Source organism: Vanellus vanellus, assembly GCF_965231255.1.
Source record: "Vanellus vanellus genome assembly, contig: HAP1_SCAFFOLD_1684, whole genome shotgun sequence".
Classification (NCBI taxonomy): Eukaryota; Metazoa; Chordata; class Aves; order Charadriiformes; family Charadriidae; genus Vanellus; species Vanellus vanellus.
Genome location: NW_028127889.1, coordinates 4,674 through 24,460, shown reverse-complemented (window position 1 = coordinate 24,460; position 19,787 = coordinate 4,674). Strand labels below are relative to the sequence as shown.

Genomic DNA, 19,787 nt, shown 5'->3' with positions numbered 1-19,787 from the left:
GGGTCCCTATGGGGGTCTATAGGGTATTATAGCGCTATGGGGGTCCCTAAAGGGGGTCCCTATGGGGTCTATAGGGCATTATAGCGCTATGGGGGTCCCTATAGGGGGTCCCTATGGGGTCTATAGGGTATTATAGCGCTATGGGGGTCCCTATAGGGGGTCCCTATGGGGGTCTATAGGGCATTATAGCGCTATGGGGGTCCCTATAGGGGGTCCCTATGGGGGTCTATAGGGTATTGTGGCGCTATGGGGGTCCCTATAGGGGGTCCCTATGGGGTCTATAGGGTATTATAGCGCTATGGGGGGCCCTATAGGGGGTCCCTATGGGGATCTATAGGGCATTATAGCGCTATGGGGGTCCCTATAGGGGGTCCCTATGGGGTCTATAGGGCATTATAGCGCTATGGGGGTCCCTATAGGGGGTCCCTATGGGGATCTATAGGGCATTATAGCGCTATGGGGGTCCCTATAGGGGGTCCCTATGGGGATCTATAGGGCATTATAGCACTATGGGGGTCCCTATAGGGGGTCCCTGTGGGGTCTATAGGGTATCGTGGCGCTATGGGGGTCCCTATAGGGGGTCCCTATGGGGGTCTATAGGGTATTGTGGCGCTATGGGGGTCCCTATAGGGGGTCCCTATGGGGTCTATAGGGTATTATAGCGCTATGGGGGGCCCTATAGGGGGTCCCTATGGGGATCTATAGGGCATTATAGCGCTATGGGGGTCCCTATAGGGGGTCCCTATGGGGTCTATAGGGCATTATAGCGCTATGGGGGTCCCTATAGGGGGTCCCTATGGGGATCTATAGGGCATTATAGCGCTATGGGGGTCCCTATAGGGGGTCCCTATGGGGATCTATAGGGCATTATAGCACTATGGGGGTCCCTATAGGGGGTCCCTGTGGGGTCTATAGGGTATCGTGGCGCTATGGGGGTCCCTATAGGGGGTCCCTATGGGGGTCTATAGGGTATTGTGGCGCTATGGGGGTCCCTATAGGGGGTCCCTATGGGGTCTATAGGGCATTATAGCGCTATGGGGGTCCCTATAGGGGGTCCCTATGGGGATCTATAGGGCATTATAGCACTATGGGGGTCCCTATAGGGGGTCCCTGTGGGGTCTATAGGGTATCGTGGCGCTATGGGGGGCCCTATAGGGGGTCCCTGTGGGGGTCTATAGGGCATTATAGCGCTATGGGGGCCCTATAGGGGGTCCCTATGGGGTCTATAGGGCATTATAGCGCTATGGGGGTCCCTATAGGGGGTCCCTATGGGGATCTATAGGGCATTATAGCACTATGGGGGTCCCTATAGGGGGTCCCTGTGGGGTCTATAGGGTATCGTGGCGCTATGGGGGGCCCTATAGGGGGTCCCTGTGGGGGTCTATAGGGCATTATAGCGCTATGGGGGGCCCTATAGGGGGTCCCTATGGGGTCTATAGGGCATTATAGCGCTATGGGGGTCCCTATAGGGGGTCCCTATGGGGATCTATAGGGCATTATAGCACTATGGGGGTCCCTATAGGGGGTCCCTGTGGGGTCTATAGGGTATCGTGGCGCTATGGGGGGCCCTATAGGGGGTCCCTATGGGGTCTATAGGGTATTGTGGCGCTATGGGGGTCCCTATAGGGGGTCCCTATGGGGATCTATAGGGCATTATAGCACTATGGGGGTCCCTATAGGGGGTCCCTGTGGGGTCTATAGGGTATCGTGGCGCTATGGGGGGCCCTATAGGGGGTCCCTATGGGGTCTATAGGGTATTGTGGCGCTATGGGGGTCCCTATAGGGGGTCCCTATGGGGTCTATAGGCGCCCCCAGCGCAGGACCCGCCCTTCCCGATTCCCCCTCGCGCGAGGGAGAGGCCGCCGCCTCCCCCGGAAGTGACGCGGAAGGGGGCGGGGGGAAGACCGGAAGCGGCGGCGCGGGCGCTTCCGGCTGTCGGGGGCCGGCGGCGGAGCGGGCGGGCGCGGAGGTGAGTGAGGCCCCGCCCCCGCCCCGCCCCCTTTTGGGGTCCCTTTTGGGGGGGGGGGGGAGGAAGGGGGGGGGGTGTCCCCCCCGGGTGTCGCCGCAGCCCCGTGACGTCGCGCGAGGTGTCGCCGGGCCCTCCCCTCCCCCCCCCAGGGTGAGGCCACACAGGGGGTTCCCACGACCCCCCCCGAGATGTCACCTAAAGGTGTCCCCCGCTCATGGTGACGTCACAGGGGGGTGTCCCCAACCCCTGGTGGCATCCCACAGGGTGTCCCCAACCCCTGGTGGTGACCTGGTGGCTTCTCCACCCCACGTCGGTGTCCCCAACAATGTCCTTAATGTCCCCTGTGGACGTCCTCAGGGGTGTCCCCAACCCCTGGTGACATCCCAGAAGGTGTCACTGGTGATGCCCTGGTGGCATCTCCACCCCACGTTGATGTCCCCAACCCCTGGTGACATCCCATAAGGCGTCCCCAACCCCTGGTGATGCCCTGGTGGCATCTCCACCCCACGTTGATGTCCCCAACCCCTGGTGACATCCCAGAAGGTGTCCCCAACCCCTGGTGGTGCCCTGGTGGCCTCTCCACCCCACGTCGGTGTCCCCAACAATGTCCATAATGTCCCCTGCGGACGTCCTCAGGGGTGTCCCCAACCTCTGGTGGCATCTCCACCCCACGTTGATGTCCCCAACCCCTGGAGACATCCCAGAAGGTGTCACTGGTGATGCCCTGGTGGCATCTCCACCCCACGTTGATGTCCCCAACCCCTGGTGACATCCCAGAAGGTGTCCCCAACCCCTGGTGGTGCCCTGGTGGCCTCTCCACCCCACGTCGGTGTCCCCAACAATGTCCTTAATGTCCCCTGCGGACGTCCTCAGGGGTGTCCCCAACCCCTGGTGGCATCTCCACCCCATGTTGATGTCCCCAACCCCTGGAGACATCCCAGAAGGTGTCACTGGTGATGCCCTGGTGGCATCTCCACCCCACGTCGGTGTCCCCAACGATGTCCTTAATGTCCCCTGCGGATGTCCTCAGGGGTGTCCCCAACCCCTGGTGGCATCTCCACCCCACGTTGATGGCCCAACCCCTGGTGACATCCCATAAGGCATCCCCAACCTCTGGTGATGCCCTGGTGGCATCTCCACCCCACGTTGATGTCCCCAACTCCTGATGACACCCCACTCCCCAAGCTCCTGGTGATGCCCTGGTGGCCTCTCCACCCCACGTTGATGTCCCCAACCCCTGGAGACATCCCAGAAGGTGTCACTGGTGGTGCCCTGGTGGCCTCTCCACCCCACGTTGATGTCCCCAACCCCTGGTGACATCCCAGAAGGTGTCACTGGTGATGCCCTGGTGGCATCTCCACCCCACATCGGTGTCCCCAACCCCTGGAGACATCCCAGAAGGTGTCACTGGTGATGCCCTGGTGGTATCTCCACCCCACGTTGATGTCCCCAACCCCTGGTGACATCCCAGGTGTCCCCAACGTCTGGTGATGCCCTGGTGGCATCTCCACCCCACATCGGTGTCCCCAACCCCTGGAGACATCCCAGAAGGTGTCACTGGTGATGCCCTGGTGGCATCTCCACCCCACGTTGATGTCCCCAACCCCTGGTGACATCCCACAGGGTGTCCCCAACCCCTGGTGATGCCCTGGTGGCATCTCCACCCCACATCGGTGTCCCCAACCCCTGGAGACATCCCAGAAGGTGTCACTGGTGATGCCCTGGTGGCTTCTCCACCCCACGTTGATGTCCCCAACCCCTGGAGACATCCCAGAAGGTGTCACTGGTGGTGCCCTGGTGGCCTCTCCACCCCACGTTGATGTCCCCAACCCCTGGTGACATCCCAGAAGGTGTCACTGGTGATGCCCTGGTGGCATCTCCACCCCACATCGGTGTCCCCAACCCCTGGAGACATCCCAGAAGGTGTCACTGGTGATGCCCTGGTGGTATCTCCACCCCACGTTGATGTCCCCAACCCCTGGTGACATCCCAGGTGTCCCCAACGTCTGGTGATGCCCTGGTGGCATCTCCACCCCACATCGGTGTCCCCAACCCCTGGAGACATCCCAGAAGGTGTCACTGGTGATGCCCTGGTGGCCTCTCCACCCCACGTTGATGTCCCCAACCCCTGGTGACATCCCAGGTGTCCCCAACCCCTGGTGATGCCCTGGTGGCATCTCCACCCCACATCGGTGTCCCCAACCCCTGGAGACATCCCAGAAGGTGTCACTGGTGATGCCCTGGTGGCTTCTCCACCCCACGTTGATGTCCCCAACCCCTGGAGACATCCCAGAAGGTGTCACTGGTGGTGCCCTGGTGGCCTCTCCACCCCACGTTGATGTCCCCAACCCCTGGTGACATCCCAGAAGGTGTCACTGGTGATGCCCTGGTGGCATCTCCACCCCACATCGGTGTCCCCAACCCCTGGAGACATCCCAGAAGGTGTCACTGGTGATGCCCTGGTGGTATCTCCACCCCACGTTGATGTCCCCAACCCCTGGTGACATCCCACAGGGTGTCCCCAACCCCTGGTGATGCCCTGGTGGCATCTCCACCCCACATCGGTGTCCCCAACCCCTGGAGACATCCCAGAAGGTGTCACTGGTGATGCCCTGGTGGCTTCTCCACCCCACGTTGATGTCCCCAACCCCTGGTGACATCCCAGAAGGTGTCCCCAACCCCTGGTGGTGCCCTGGTGGCCTCTCCACCCCACGTTGGTGTCCCCAACAATGTCCTTAATGTCCCCTGCAGATGTTCTCAGGGGTGTCCCCAACCCCTGGTGGCATCTCCACCCCACATCGGTGTCCCCAACCCCTGGAGACATCCCAGAAGGTGTCACTGGTGATGCCCTGGTGGTATCTCCACCCCATGTTGATGTCCCCAACCCCTGGTGACATCCCAGAAGGTGTCACTGGTGATGCCCTGGTGGTATCTCCACCCCACGTTGATGTCCCCAACCCCTGGTGACATCCCAGAAGGTGTCCCCAACCCCTGGTGATGCCCTGGTGGCATCTCCACCCCACGTCGGTGTCCCCAACAATGTCCTTAATGTCCCCTGCGGACGTCCTCAGGGGTGTCCCCAACCCCTGGTGGCTTCTCCACCCCACGTTGATGTCCCCAACCCCTGGTGACATCCCAGAAGGTGTCCCCAACCCCTGGTGATGCCCTGGTGGCATCTCCACCCCACGTTGATGTCCCCAACCCCTGGTGACATCCCAGAAGGTGTCCCCAACCTCTGGTGATGCCCTGGTGGCATCTCCACCCCACGTCGGTGTCCCCAACAATGTCCTTAATGTCCCCTGCGGACGTCCTCAGGGGTGTCCCCAACCCCTGGTGGCATCTCCACCCCACGTTGATGTCCCCAACCCCTGGTGACATCCCAGAAGGTGTCACTGGTGATGCCCTGGTGGCATCTCCACCCCACGTCGGTGTCCCCAACCCCTGGTGACATCCCACAGGGTGTCCCCAACCCCTGGTGATGCCCTGGTGGCATCTCCACCCCACGTTGATGTCCCCAACTCCTGATGACACCCCACTCCCCAAGCTCCTGGTGATGCCCTGGTGGCATCTCCACCCCACGTTGATGTCCCCAACCCCTGGAGACATCCCAGAAGGTGTCACTGGTGATGCCCTGGTGGTATCTCCACCCCACGTTGATGTCCCCAACCCCTGGTGACATCCCAGAAGGTGTCACTGGTGATGCCCTGGTGGCATCTCCACCCCACGTCGGTGTCCCCAACCCCTGGTGACATCCCACAGGGTGTCCCCAACCCCTGGTGATGCCCTGGTGGCATCTCCACCCCACGTTGATGTCCCCAACTCCTGATGACACCCCACTCCCCAAGCTCCTGGTGATGCCCTGGTGGCATCTCCACCCCACGTTGATGTCCCCAACCCCTGGAGACATCCCAGAAGGTGTCACTGGTGATGCCCTGGTGGTATCTCCACCCCATGTTGATGTCCCCAACCCCTGGTGACATCCCAGAAGGTGTCACTGGTGATGCCCTGGTGGTATCTCCACCCCACGTTGATGTCCCCAACTCCTGATGACACCCCACTCCCCAAGCTCCTGGTGATGCCCTGGTGGCATCTCCACCCCACGTTGATGTCCCCAACCCCTGGAGACATCCCAGAAGGTGTCACTGGTGATGCCCCGGTGGCATCTGCACCCCACGTTGATGTCCCCAACCCCTCGTGACATCCCAGAAGATGTCCCCAACCCCTGGTGGTGCCCTGGTGGCCTCTCCACCCCACATTGATGTCCCCAACCCCTGGTGACACCCCCATCCGATCTCCTCAGGTATCTCCAGACCTCGGTGACCACCCCGGTCCCCGCCGGTCACCCATCCTGATCAACATGGCGGAAGCCGTCCACTACATTCATCTCCAGAACTTCAGTCGGTCCCTCCTGGAGACCCTCAACGGTCAACGGTTGGGCGGTCACTTCTGCGACGTGACGGTGCGTATCCGTGAGGCCACCTTACGGGCTCACCGCTGCGTCCTGGCCGCCGGCAGTCCCTTCTTCCACGACAAGCTGCTTTTGGGTCACTCGGCCATCGAGGTGCCACCCGTTGTCCCCAGCGGAGCCGTACGGCAGTTGGTGGAGTTTATGTACAGCGGTTGTTTGGTGGTGGCCCAATCGGAAGCTCTCCAGATCCTCACCGCCGCCTCCATCCTCCAAATCAAGACCGTCATCGACGAGTGTACCCAAATCATCTCTCAAAGCCGCGCTCCCAAGGCGTTGCCGCCTGCCCCGCCCCGACCCCGCCCCGACCCCGCCCCGGCACCCGTTGACTCCCGTCCCAAACCACCGCCGGAACCCGATCTCCGCTTCGGGCCGGTGGAACCGGCGCCCAGTTGCCACAGTCGCAAACAACGGCAACCTCTACGCCTCCAGTTGCCGGTTAAAGAGGAGGAAGAGGAGGAGGAGGAGGAAGAAGAGGGCACCACCGCTGCCGTCGGGGAGGAAGGCTTCGCCGCCCCGCCCTTCGCTGCCGAGGAACCGCCATTTTTCGGGGCTGCCGAGGTCTTCGCCGACGCTTTCTTGCCCCCGTGGCCCGGCGAGGACAGCGGTGGCCTGGAGACGTCGGGCCGAGCGCCGGCGTTTGGGGTCAAGACGCCGCCGGGGGGCAACAGTTTTGGTTTCGTGCCACCGGTGCCACCGCCGGCGCCGCCACCGGCGCTGTACGAGGGGGGCGTGGAGGGGGTTGTCCCCTCTGTCCCCGAGGTGGCCCAACCCGGTCCCTCACGTTGTCCTGAGCCGTCCTATCAGTGCGGTCACTGCCAGAAGACCTTCAGCTCCCGCAAGAACTACACCAAACATATGTTCATCCACTCCGGTGAGGGGACACGGCAGAGGGGACACGGCAGAGGGGACACCGGGGGGAGGGGACACCGGGGGGGGGGGACACGGGAGCTGCAGAGGGTCCCTCGTGGGGACGGGGGAGGTGGGGACGATGGAAGGGTGGGGAGATGTTGGAGGGGATAAGGATGTGGGGCAACGGGGGATGGTGCAGTGAGGGAGCGGGGACATGTGGGGACGGGGCCGTTGGGAGATGGGGGTGCGGAGGGTTGGGGACAGGGACACAACGGGTTGAGCTGTGTCACTCCGTGTCACTCCGTGTTGACACATGTTGCTGCGTCGGTCCATGTTGACACGCGTTGCTCCACGTGATCAGCGTTGACCTGTGTCACTCTGTGGTGACCAACATCACTCTTGTGTTGACTCATGTTCATCACGTGTTGAACTGTGTCACTCCATGTCACTCCGTGTTGACACATGTTGCTGTGATGGTCCATGTTGACACGCGTTGCTCCGCGTGATCAGCGTTGACCTGTGTCACTCTGTGGTGACCAACATCACTACATGGTGACACATAGACACTCTGTGGTGACTCATGTTCATCACGTGTTGAACTGTGTCATTCCACGTCACTCCATGTCACTCCATGTTGACACATGTTGCTGTGTTGGTCCATGTTGACACGTGTTGCTCCACGTGATCAGTGTTGACCTGTGTCACTCTGTGGTGACCAACATCACTCTTGTGGTGACTCACGTTCATCACGTGTTGAACTGTGTCACTCCATGTCACTCCATGTCACTCCGTGTTGACACATGTTGCTGCGTCGGTCCATGTTGACACGCGTTGCTCCACGTGATCAGCGTTGACCTGTGTCACTCTGTGGTGACCAACGTCACTCTTGTGGTGACTCACGTTCATCACGTGTTGAACTGTGTCACTCCATGTCACTCCGTGTTGACACACGTTGCTGTGATGGTCCATGTTGACACGCGTTGCTCCGCGTGATCAGCGTTGACCTGTGTCACTCTGTGGTGACCAACATCACTACATGGTGACACATAGACACTCTGTGGTGACTCATGTTCATCACGAGTTGAACTGTCTCACTCCATGTCACTCCGTGTTGACACATGTTGCTGCGTCGGTCTATGTTGACACGCGTTGCTCCACGTGATCAGCGTTGACCTGTGTCACTCTGTGGTGACCAACATCACTCTTGTGTTGACTCATGTTCATCACGTGTTGAACTGTGTCACTCCATGTCACTCCGTGTTGACACATGTTGCTGTGTTGGTCCATGTTGACACGCGTTGCTCCACGTGATCAGCGTTGACCTGTGTCACTCTGTGGTGACCAACGTCACTACGTGGTGACACATAGACACTCTGTGTTGACCCACATTGCTCCATGTTACTCCACGTTCACTCATGTTGCTCTGTGTTGGTCCATGTTGACATACACTGCTCCACGTTGACACGCGTTGCTTCATATGATCAGTGTTGACCTGTGTCACTCTGGTGACCCACATTGACCTGCGCTGACCCATGTTGCTCCATGTCACGCCACGTTCACTCATGTTGCTCTGTGTTGGTCCGTGTTAACACGCATTGCTCTGTGTTGACATGTGTTCACCTGTGTCACTTTGTGTCAACTCATGTTGACCCATATCTCTGTGTGGTGACCCATGTGACTCTGCGATGACCCGCATCAACCTGGGTTGACCCACAGGTTGCTCTGTGTCAATCCATGTTGACACATGTTGCTGTGTTGATCCATGTTGACATGTCTTCCTCCATGTGATCAGTGGTCACCCACGTCGCTATGTGGTCACCCACGTCGCTCCACGTCAATCCATGCGGACACACGTTGCTCTGTGTCAGTCCATGTTGACATGCATTGCTCCATGGGACCAGCGTTGACGTGTGTCGCTCTGTGGTGACCCATGTTGACCCGTGTTACGAAGTGGTGACCCACATCAGCCCGCAATGACCTGTGCTGACCACCGTTGACCCGTGTTGGGCCCTATTCATCTATGGTCACCTACGTGACTCCCATGTCGCTCCATTTTGACCCACGTAGACCTGCATTGATCCGTGTTCTCCCATGACCCTCTGTGTTGACCCATGTTGATCCAGTGTTGACGTGTGTTCACCCATTTTGACCCATGTCGATCAGTGTTGACCCGTGTAGACCCATGCCAATCCATGTTGCTTTGTTAATCCGGTCACTCACGTGTTGCTCCATGTTGACCTGTGTTGATCTGCCGTCTCATGTTGACCTGTGCTGACCCGTGTTGATCCATGTTCACCTGTGGAACCATGTCGAGCTGTGTCAAACTGTGTGGATCCATGGTGACCTGTATTGACCCACGTTGATCCATGAGCACCTGTGGAATCCTGCTGACCCATGTTGGTCTGTGTTGACCCGTGTTGATCTATGTTGACATATGTTGGTTCATGTTTACCCGTGTCACTCCCACGTTGACCCATGATGATCTGTGTTGACCTTCGTCAATGCACATCACTCCCTTTTGACACACGTTGATCCACTGACGTGTGTTAATCTATGTTGACTCATGCTGACCTGTGTCACTCCGTGTTGACCCGTGCTGATCCATGTTGACCCATATCAACCTGTGTCATTCCATGTTGACCCATCAGCTCGTGTTGCTCCATGTTGACCTGTACTGATCCATGTTGACCCGTCAACCTGTGTTGCTCCATGTTGCTCCATGTTGACCCGCATTGATCCATGTTGACCCGTCAGCCTGTGTTGCTCCGTGTTGACCTCTACTGATCCGTGTTGACCCGTGTCAACATGTGTTGCTCCATGTTGACCTGTATTGATCCATGTTGACCCGAAACTTGTGTTGCTCCACGTTGCTCCACGTTGACCTGTATTGATCCATGTTGACCCACGTTGATCTGTGTTGACCCGTGTTGATCCATGTTGACCCACATCGATCCAGGTTGACCCATATCGATCCAGGTTGACCCGTGTTGACCCGTGTTGATCCATGTTGACTGACCCACATCGATCCCGGTTGACCCACATCGATCCAGGTTGACCCATATCGATCCAGGTTGACCCACATCGATCCAGGTTGACCCGTGTTGATCCGGGTTGACCCACATCGATCCAGGTTGACCCATATCGATCCATGTTGACCCACATCGATCCAGGTTGACCCATATCGATCCAGGTTGACCCGTGTTGACCCGTGTTGATCCATGTTGACCCACATCGATCCATGTTGACCCACATCGATCCAGGTTGACCCATGTCGATCCAGGTTGACCCACATCGATCCAGGTTGACCCATATCGATCCAGGTTGACCCGTGTTGATCCGGGCTGACCCACATCGATCCAGGTTGACCCATGTTGATCCAGGTTGACCCATATCGATCCAGGTTGACCCACATCGATCCAGGTTGACCCATATCGATCCAGGTTGACCTGTGTTGATCCTTGTTGACCCACATTGATCCAGGTTGACCCATGTCGATCCAGGTTGACCCGTGTTGATCCAGGTTGACCCATATCGATCCAGGTTGACCCGTGTTGATCCAGGTTGACCCACATTGATCCAGGTTGACCCATATCGATTCCAGGTTGACCCATATTGATCCAGGTTGACCCACATCGATCCAGGTTGACCCACATCGATCCAGGTTGACCCGTGTTGATCCATGTTGACCCACATCGATCCAGGTTGACCCACATCGATCCAGGTTGACCCGTGTTGATCCATGTTGACCCATATTGATCCAGGTTGACCCACATCGATCCAGGTTGACCCACATCGATCCAGGTTGACCCGTGTTGATCCATGTTGACCCACATCGATCCAGGTTGACCCACATCGATCCAGGTTGACCCATATCGATCCAGGTTGACCCACGGTTGTCTCTCCGTAGGCGAGAAGCCCCACCAGTGCTCCATCTGCTGGCGCTCCTTCTCCCTCCGTGACTACCTGCTGAAGCACATGGTGACCCACACGGGCGTCCGCGCCTTCCAGTGCGGCGTCTGCTGCAAACGCTTCACCCAGAAGAGCTCCCTCAACGTCCACATGCGCACCCACCGCCCTGAACGCTTCCAGTGCCGCCTCTGCACCAAGGGCTTCTCCCACCGCACCCTCCTCGAGCGTCACGCCGCTGCTACCCACCCTGTCCCACCACCGGGGCCACCGCCGGGGCCACCACCACCCGAAGCCGGGCTGGCAACGTGGCCAGGAACCGAGGCTGCGGGTGCCGGCTCCGCTCACACGGCGTGAAGGTGTTCCGCCGGGGGGGGGAAACACATGTCTCTGTCACCCCCCCAAAATGCCATGGGGGTGGACTTTGGGGCTCCCCCGTGCCTGTGGACGAGTCCCCCAGGGCTGTTGGAGCCCCCTGGGGTGAAACCTAAAGGACTTTGACCCCCACCTCAGCCACGGATTCGATGCACCGGATGGACAGACGGAGGGAGATGGGGTCCATCCCGCTTGGCCCCTCCCGGTGACGTGGTTTCCGTCTGTCCCCTCCCCCCCCCCCCCCAAAACCGCAGTGGTGGGGGGCGGTTCAACAGACTCGGTGGCACCGGGGGGTGGTGAAAATCAACACGCGGGTTTTAAGGACTGTTTTAGTGCCGTTATTGCGATTTTTTTTTTTTCTCCTAAAAATTTCCTCTCCCCCCCCCCCTCCTCACCTCTTGCCCACGTGACATCTCACCTACTGAACGGTGGGTGCCAACCCTGGGCACGTGGCCACCACGGAATGGCCACGGTAGCCGTTGGCCACTCACGGGACCTCCCCAAGTCTTTCTGATGATGACGGGTGTCAACGGGGCCAAGCTATGTCCCTGTGGCCACCGTGGAAGGGCCGTGGTAGCCATTGGCCGCATCACAGGACCTCCCTGAGTCTTTGTGATGATGACAGGTGTCAACGGGACCAAACTATGTCCCCATGGCCACCGTGGAAGGGCCGTGGTAGCCATTGGCCACATCACAGGACCTCCATGAATCTTTCTGTTGGTGATGGCCACCAGCAGGGCAAACCACGTCCCCGTGGCCACCACAGAAGGGCTGTAGCAGCCATTGACCACATCATGGGTCTTCCATGAACCTTCCTGTTGGTGATGGCCACCAGCAGGGCAAACCACATCCCTGTGGCCACCACAGAAGGGCTGTAGCAGCCATTGACCACATCATGGGTCCTCCATGAATCTTCCTGTTGGTGATGGCCACCAGCAGGGCAAACCACGTCCCCGTGGCCACCACAGAAGGGCTGTAGCAGCCATTGACCACGTCATGGGTCTTCCATGAACCTTCCTGTTGGCAATGGCCACCAGCAGGGCAAACCACATCCCCATGGCCACTAAAGATGGGCTGTAGCAGCCATTGACCACGTCATGGGTCTTCCATGAACCTTCCTGTTGGTGATGGCCACCAGCAGGGCAAACCACGTCCCCGTGGCCACCACAGAAGGGCTGTAGCAGCCATTGACCACATCATGGGTCTTCCATGAATCTTTCTGTTGGTGATGGCCACCAGCAGGGCAAACCACGTCCCCATGGCCACCACAGAAGGGCTGTAGCAGCCATTGACCACGTTATGGGTCCTCCATGAACCTTCCTGTTGGTGATGGCCACCAGCAGGGCAAACCACGTCCCCATGGCCACCACAGATGGGCTGCAGCAGCCATTGACCACATCATGGGTCTTCCATGAACCTTCCTGTTGGTGATGGCCACCAGTAGGGCAAACCACGTCCCCGTGGCCACCACAGAAGGGCTGTAGCAGCCATTGACCACGTCATGGGTCTTCCATGAACCTTCCTGTTGGTGATGGCCACCAGCAGGGCAAACCACGTCCCCGTGGCCACCATAGAAACAGCACCATCTTCTCTACCACCTCCTCCCCTGTCCTTGGGGAGCTCCTCAGAGCCTCCGCTGCATTGCCAGGGCCGGATTGGGCCTTCACTCGGCTCCGTGGAGGTGGCGGTGGCGAGCGAGGTGGGAACCGCGGCTGAAAGTCTTGGTGCAGTCGGGATAGCGGTAGGGCTTCTCGCCGGTGTGGGTACGTTGGTGCTCGAGCAGATGGGCGCTCTCGCCGAAGCATTTGCCGCACTGGCCGCACTGGAAGGGCTTCTGGCCGCTGTGGAGACGGCGGTGCCGGTTGTGGTTGGAGCTCCAGCCGAAACCGTTTGCCGCAAGCGCCGCACTGGTAGGGTTTCTCGCCGGTGTGGGTGCGCTGGTGCTGCAGGAGGTTGGAGTTCTGGGTGAAGCTCTTGGCGCAGGCGCCGCGCTTGTAGGGCTTCTCCCCCGTGTGGGTGGCCAAGCGTCGCATCAGGTGCGAGCTCTGCCCAAAGGCCTTGTCGCATTCGGTGCACTTGTAGGGTTTTCGGGTACGTGGAGGGGACATAGGGGGCAGCCCCCAGGACCAGCCCAGGCCGGGCGATGGGGACAGCGGTGGCGATGTCACCGGGCTCTCAGGGCTGTCTGTCTCTGGGGGACTTCACGGTGTCTGTGGGAACATGGAGATGGGCGTCACCTTGGAGATCTATTTGCCCTCCCCGAGTTTCTTAATTGCCCCCCAGTATCCCTAATTGTTCCCTGGAATTACCAAATCGCCCCCTGAGCTCCCCAATCGCCCCTTCGATCTCCCTCATTGCCCCCCACCCCTGGATCTCCCAGTTTGCTTCCCGAGCCGTACGGTGCCCTCGCAGACCCCCATCTCATTCGGAGATGGCCAAGAGGAACGTGGAGGTCAGGGATGGACCTGGGGTGGGGATGGAGCAGGGACCTCTCCGATGTCCCATGTGTCCCCCTCTCGGCGGTGGGATGGAGCTGGGGAGACACCCAGGACCGTGGTGGGTCTCCATCCTTAGAGTTCCTCAGAATTCCCTGGAAAGAACCACGAGGAACCTGGATGAGGTGGGGACGTACTTTGGTTGGCGTCGGTGCCATCCCATGATGCTTTGCGATGCCCCCCCCCCTCCGCTGTCCCCGTCACCAGGCGGCTCCTCCACGTCCCGTGGGGAGACACGGGGGTGGGGGTGGAAAATGTGGGGTGCAGGGGGTCAGCACCCCCCCCTCCCCCCCCCCCCCACCTCCCAAAAAGAGGACCCAGATGTCGAGGGGGGGGGGACTAAGGGAGCCACCCCCTGCCAGGGCTGGAGAGATTGGGGGGAGCCCTGGATGGGCTGGGGGGGGGGGGGGGCAGAGGTGGAGGTGGGGGCACTCAGGGTGAAAGGGGGGAACACCCCAAAAGAGGGGAGGGCACCCCAAAAAAAGGGGGGGGGGCGTGGGGGACCTCCAGAGGGGACCCCAAAAGAGGATGGGGGGGGCACACCCCAAAAGAGGGGGGGGGGCACCGAGGGTGAAGGGGGGGTGTGGGGGACCTCCAGAGGGGAGGGGGGGACCCCAAAGAGAATGGGGGGGGCACCGAGGGTGAAGGGGGGGGCATAGGGGACCTCTGGAGCTGGGGGGGGACACCCCAAAAGAGGGGGGGACACCGAGGGTGAAGGGAGGGTGTGGGAGACCTCCAGAGGGGAGGGGGGACCCCAAAGAGGATGGGGGGGGCACACCCCAAAAGGGGGGGGGTGGCACCGAGGTTCAAGGGGGGGTGGGGGGACCTCCAGAGGGGAGAGGGGACCCCAAAAGAGGGTGGGGGGGCACCGGGGGTGAAGGGGGGGCATAGGGGACCTCTGGAGCTGGGGGGGGACACCCCAAAAGGGGGGGGGTGGCACCGAGGGTGAAGGAGGGGTGTGGGGGACCTCCAGAGGGGAGGGGGGGGCCCCAAAAGGGGAGGGGTGGCACCGAGGGTGAAGGAGGGGTGTGAGGGACCTCCAGAGGGGAGGGGGGACCCCAAAGAGAATGGGGGGGGCACCGAGGGTGAAGGGGGGGCGTAGGGGACCTCTGGAGCTGGGGGGGGACACCCCAAAAGAGGGGGGGGGACACTGAGGGTGAAGGGAGGGTGTGGGAGACCTCCAGAGGGGAGGGGGGACCCCAAAAGAGGATGGGGGGGGCACACCCCAAAAGAGGGGGGGTGGCACCGAGGTTCAAGGGGGGGTGTGGGGGACCTCCAGAGGGGAGAGAGGGGCCCCAAAAGAGGGGGGGGGGGGCACCGAGGGTGAAGGGGGGGGCATAGGGGACCTCTGGAGCTGGGGGGACACACCCCAAAAGAGGGGGGGGGACACCGAGGGTGAAGGGAGGGTGTGGGAGACCTCCAGAGGGGAGGGGGGACCCAAAAGAGGATGGGGGGGGCACACCCCAAAAGAGGGGGGGTGGCACCGAGGTTCAAGGGGGGGTGTGGGGGACCTCCAGAGGGGAGAGAGGGGCCCCAAAGAGGGGGGGGGGGGCACCGAGGGTGAAGGGGGGGCATAGGGGACCTCTGGAGCTGGGGGACACACCCCAAAAGAGGGGGGGGGGACACCGAGGGTGAAGGGAGGGTGTGGGAGACCTCCAGAGGGGAGGGGGGACCCCAAAAGAGGATGGGGGGGACACCCCAAAAGGGGGGGGGTGGCACCGAGGTTCAAGGGGGGGTGGGGGGGACCTCCAGAGGGGAGAGGGGACCCCAAAAGAGGGTGGGGGGGGCACCGGGGGTGAAGGGGGGGCATAGGGGACCTCTGGAGCTGGGGGGGGACACCCCAAAAGAGGGGGGGGGACACCGAGGGTGAAGGGGGGGTGTGGGAGACCTCCAGAGGGGAGAGGGGGCCCCAAAAGAGGGTGGGGGGGGCACACCCCAAAAGAGGGGGGGGTGGCACCGAGGGTGAAGGGGGGGTGTGGGAGACCTCCAGAGGGGAGGGGGGACCCCAAAGAGGATGGGGGGGCACACCCCAAAAGAGGGGGGGGTGGCACCGAGGGTGAAGGGGGGGCATGGGGCACCTCCAGAGGGGAGGGGGGGACCCCAAAAGAGGGGGGGGGGCACCGAGGGTGAAGGGGGGGCATGGGGCACCTCCAGAGGGGAGGGGGGGACCCCAAAAGAGGGGGGGGGGCACCGAGGGTGAAGGGGGGGCATAGGGGACCTCTGGAGCTGGGGGGGGACACCCCAAAAGAGGGGGGGGGACACTGAGGGTGAAGGGGGGGTGTGGGAGACCTCCAGAGGGGAGAGGGGGCCCCAAAAGAGGGTGGGGGGGACACCCCAAAAGAGGGGGGGGGACACCGAGGGTGAAGGGAGGGTGTGGGAGACCTCCAGAGGGGAGGGGGGACCCCAAAAGAGGATGGGGGGGGCACACCCCAAAAGAGGGGGGGTGGCACCGAGGTTCAAGGGGGGGTGTGGGGGACCTCCAGAGGGGAGAGGGGGGCCCCAAAAGGGGGGGGGGTGGCACCGAGGGTGAAGGAGGGGTGTGGGGGACCTCCAGAGGGGAGGGGGGGCCCAAAAGAGGGTGGGGGGGGCACCGAGGGTGAAGGGGGGGCATGGGGGACCTCCAGAGGGGAGGGGGGACCCCAAAAGAGGATGGGGGGGCACACCCCAAAAGAGGGGGGAGTGGCACCGAGGATGAAGGGGGGGTGTGGGGGACCTCCAGAGGGGAGGGGGGACCCCAAAGAGGATGGGGGGGGCACACCCCAAAAGAGGGGGGAGTGGCACCGAGGATGAAGGGGGGGCGTGGGGGACCTCCAGAGGGGAGAGGAGGCCCCAAAAGAGGGGGGGGGGCACACCCCAAAAGAGGGGGGAGTGGCACCGAGGATGAAGGGGGGGCATGGGGGACCTCCAGAGGGGACCCCAAAAAAGAGAGGGGGGGGGCAAAGACCCGGGTGGCATCAGAGGGTCCCTGGAGGGGGTGTCCCCAGACTGGGGGGAGGGAAGGGGAGGGGGACACGGGGAATTGGAGGGAGAGGGGTGACATAGGGGGGTGCAGGGGGGGTGTGTCCCCCCCGCCCCCCCCCCCACCCACCCGCGGCGGAGGCAGCAGCGCCCCGAGAACCCGGAAGGGCTCAGGCACCGCCAGGGGCCGCTCTGCGCCGCTCGGAGGACCGCGACTCTATGGTCTTCCCCCCCCCCCCATCACCCCGCGTTATATATTGGGGCAGTTTTCCCCATTTCGGCAGGTTTTTGCCCCATTTTGGGAGCTCTGTGGCCCCAGAGGGCTACGGAGGGGACACAGGGATGGGGACATCTCCATGTCCCAGGGGTGCGGAGGTGAATTTGGGGAGACAGAGCTGGGGAGGGGGGACGGGGGGGGACGAAGACAACGATGACGACACGGACACGTCCAGAGCGGAATTTGGGGAGTCCCCGAGGTGACCCGTGTCCTCACCAGTGGGTGACAAGGCCGGAGCGCTGGCGGTGGCACCCGATGTCCCCACGGTGACGGGCAGAGCTAAAGGGATTCCCCACGTCCATATTTCGAGGTTCTTTGGGGCTCCTGGTGATGGATTTGGTGACATTGGGCACCCGTTTTGGTGTCCCCAAGGTGACTTGTGTCCTCACTGGCGGGTGACAAGGCCGGAGCGCTGGCGGTGGCACCTGATGTCCCCACAACGACGGGCAGAGCTAAGGGCATTCCCCACGTCCATATTTCGGTGTCCTTTGGAGCTCCTGGTGGCAGACTCGGTGACACCCGGCACCCGTTTTGGTGTCCCCGAGGACTACTTGTGTCCCCGCCGGTGGGTGACAAGGCCGGAGCGCTGGCGGTGGCTCCCCGATGTCCCCACGATGACGGGCAGAGCTAAAGGGATTCCCGATGTCCATATTTCGAGGTTCTTTGGGGCTCCTGGTGATGGATTTGGTGACATTGGGCACCCATTTTGGTGTCCCCAAGGTGACTTGTGTCCCCGCCGGTGGGTGACAAGGCCGGAGCACTGGCGGTGGCACCTGATGTCCCCATAATGACAGGCAGAGCTAAGGGCATTCCCCACGTCCATATTTCGGTGTCCTTTGGAGCTCCTGGCGTCAGCTTCGGTGACACCCGGCACCCGTTTTGGTGTCCCCGAGGGCTACTTGTGTCCCCGCTGGTGGGTGACGAGGCCGGAGCGCTGGCGGTGGCTCCTGATGTCCCCACAACGACAGGCAGAGCTAAGGGGATTCCCCACGTCCATATTTCGGTGTCCTTTGGAGCTCCTGGTGGCAGACTCGGTGACACCCGGCACCCGTTTTGGTGTCCCCGAGGGCTACTTGTGTCCCCGCCGGTGGGTGACGAGGCCGGAGCGCTGGCGGTGGCACCTGATGTCCCCACAGTGATGGGCAGAGCTAAAGGGATTCCCGATGTCCATATTTCGGTGTCCTTTGGGGCTCCTGGCGTCGGCTTCGGTGACACCCGGCACCCGTTTTGGTGTCCCCGAGGGCTACTTGTGTCCCCGCCAGTGGGTGACAAGGCCGCAGCGCTGGCGGTGGCACCTGATGTCCCCATAATGACGGGCAGAGCTAAGGGGATTCCCCACGTCCATATTTCGGTGTCCTTTGGGGCTCCTGGCGTCGGCTTCGGTGACACCTGGCACCCGTTTTGGTGTCCCCAAGGTGACTTGTGTCCTCACTGGTGGGTGACAAGGCCGCAGCGCTGGCGGTGGCACCTGATGTCCCCATAATGACGGGCAGAGCTAAGGGGATTCCCCACGTCCATATTTTGGTGTCCTTTGGAGCTCCTGGCGTCGGCTTTGGTGACACCCGGCACCCGTTTTGGTGTCCCCGAGGGCTACTTGTGTCCCTGCCAGTGGGTGACAAAGCCGGAGCGCTGGCGGTGGCACCTGATGTCCCCACGGTGACGGGCAGAGCTAAGGGCATTCCCCACGTCCATATTTCGGTGTCCTTTGGAGCTCCTGCGTCGGCTTCGGTGACACCCGGCACCCGTTTTGGTGTCCCCGAGGGCTACTTGTGTCCCCGCCGGTGGGTGACGAGACCGGAGCGCTGGCGGTGGCACCCGATGTCCCCACGGTGACGGGCAGAGCTAAGGGGATTCCCCATGTCCATATTTCGATGTCCTTTGGGGCTCCTGGTGGCAGACTCGGTGACACCCGGTGCCCATTTGGGTGTCCCCAAGGGCTACTTGTGTCCCCGCTGGTGGGTGACAAGGCCGGAGCGCTGGCGGTGGCACCTGATGTCCCCATAATGACAGGCAGAGCTAAGGGCATTCCCCACGTCCATATTTCGGTGTCCTTTGGAGCTCCTGGCGTCGGCTTCGGTGACACCCGGCACCCGTTTTGGTGTCCCCGAGGGCTACTTGTGTCCCCGCCGGTGGGTGACAAGGCCGGAGCGCTGGTGGTGGCACCTGATGTCCCCACGGTGACGAGCAGAGCTAAGGGGATTCCCCATGTCCATATTTCGGTGTCCTTTGGGGCTCCTGGTGGCAGACTCGGTGACACCCGGTGCCCATTTGGGTGTCCCCAAGGGCTACTTGTGTCCCCGCCGGTGGGTGACGAGACCGGAGCGCTGGCGGTGGCTCCCCGATGTCACCACGGTGACGGGCAGAGCTAAAGGGATTCCCCATGTCCATATTTCGGTGTCCTTTGGAGCTCCTGGCGTCGGCTTCGGTGACACCCGGCACCCGTTTTGGTGTCCCCGAGGGCTACTTGTGTCCCTGCTGGTGGGTGACGAG

General features: G+C 61.5%; 1 protein-coding gene across 1 annotated transcript; it reads left to right on the top strand.

The window, feature by feature from the left end:
- Nucleotides 1-6,326: 6,326 nt before the first annotated feature.
- On the top strand, nucleotides 6,327-11,876 carry LOC309684438 (zinc finger and BTB domain-containing protein 45-like; the record flags this gene model as incomplete). Its single annotated transcript, XM_082500356.1, has 2 exons — nucleotides 6,327-7,308; nucleotides 11,194-11,876. The coding sequence occupies 2 exons, from the start codon at nucleotides 6,327-6,329 to the stop codon at nucleotides 11,547-11,549; spliced, it is 1,338 nt and encodes a 445-aa protein (XP_082356482.1). The 3' UTR covers nucleotides 11,550-11,876.
- Between the last annotated feature and the right edge of the window lie 7,911 nt (nucleotides 11,877-19,787).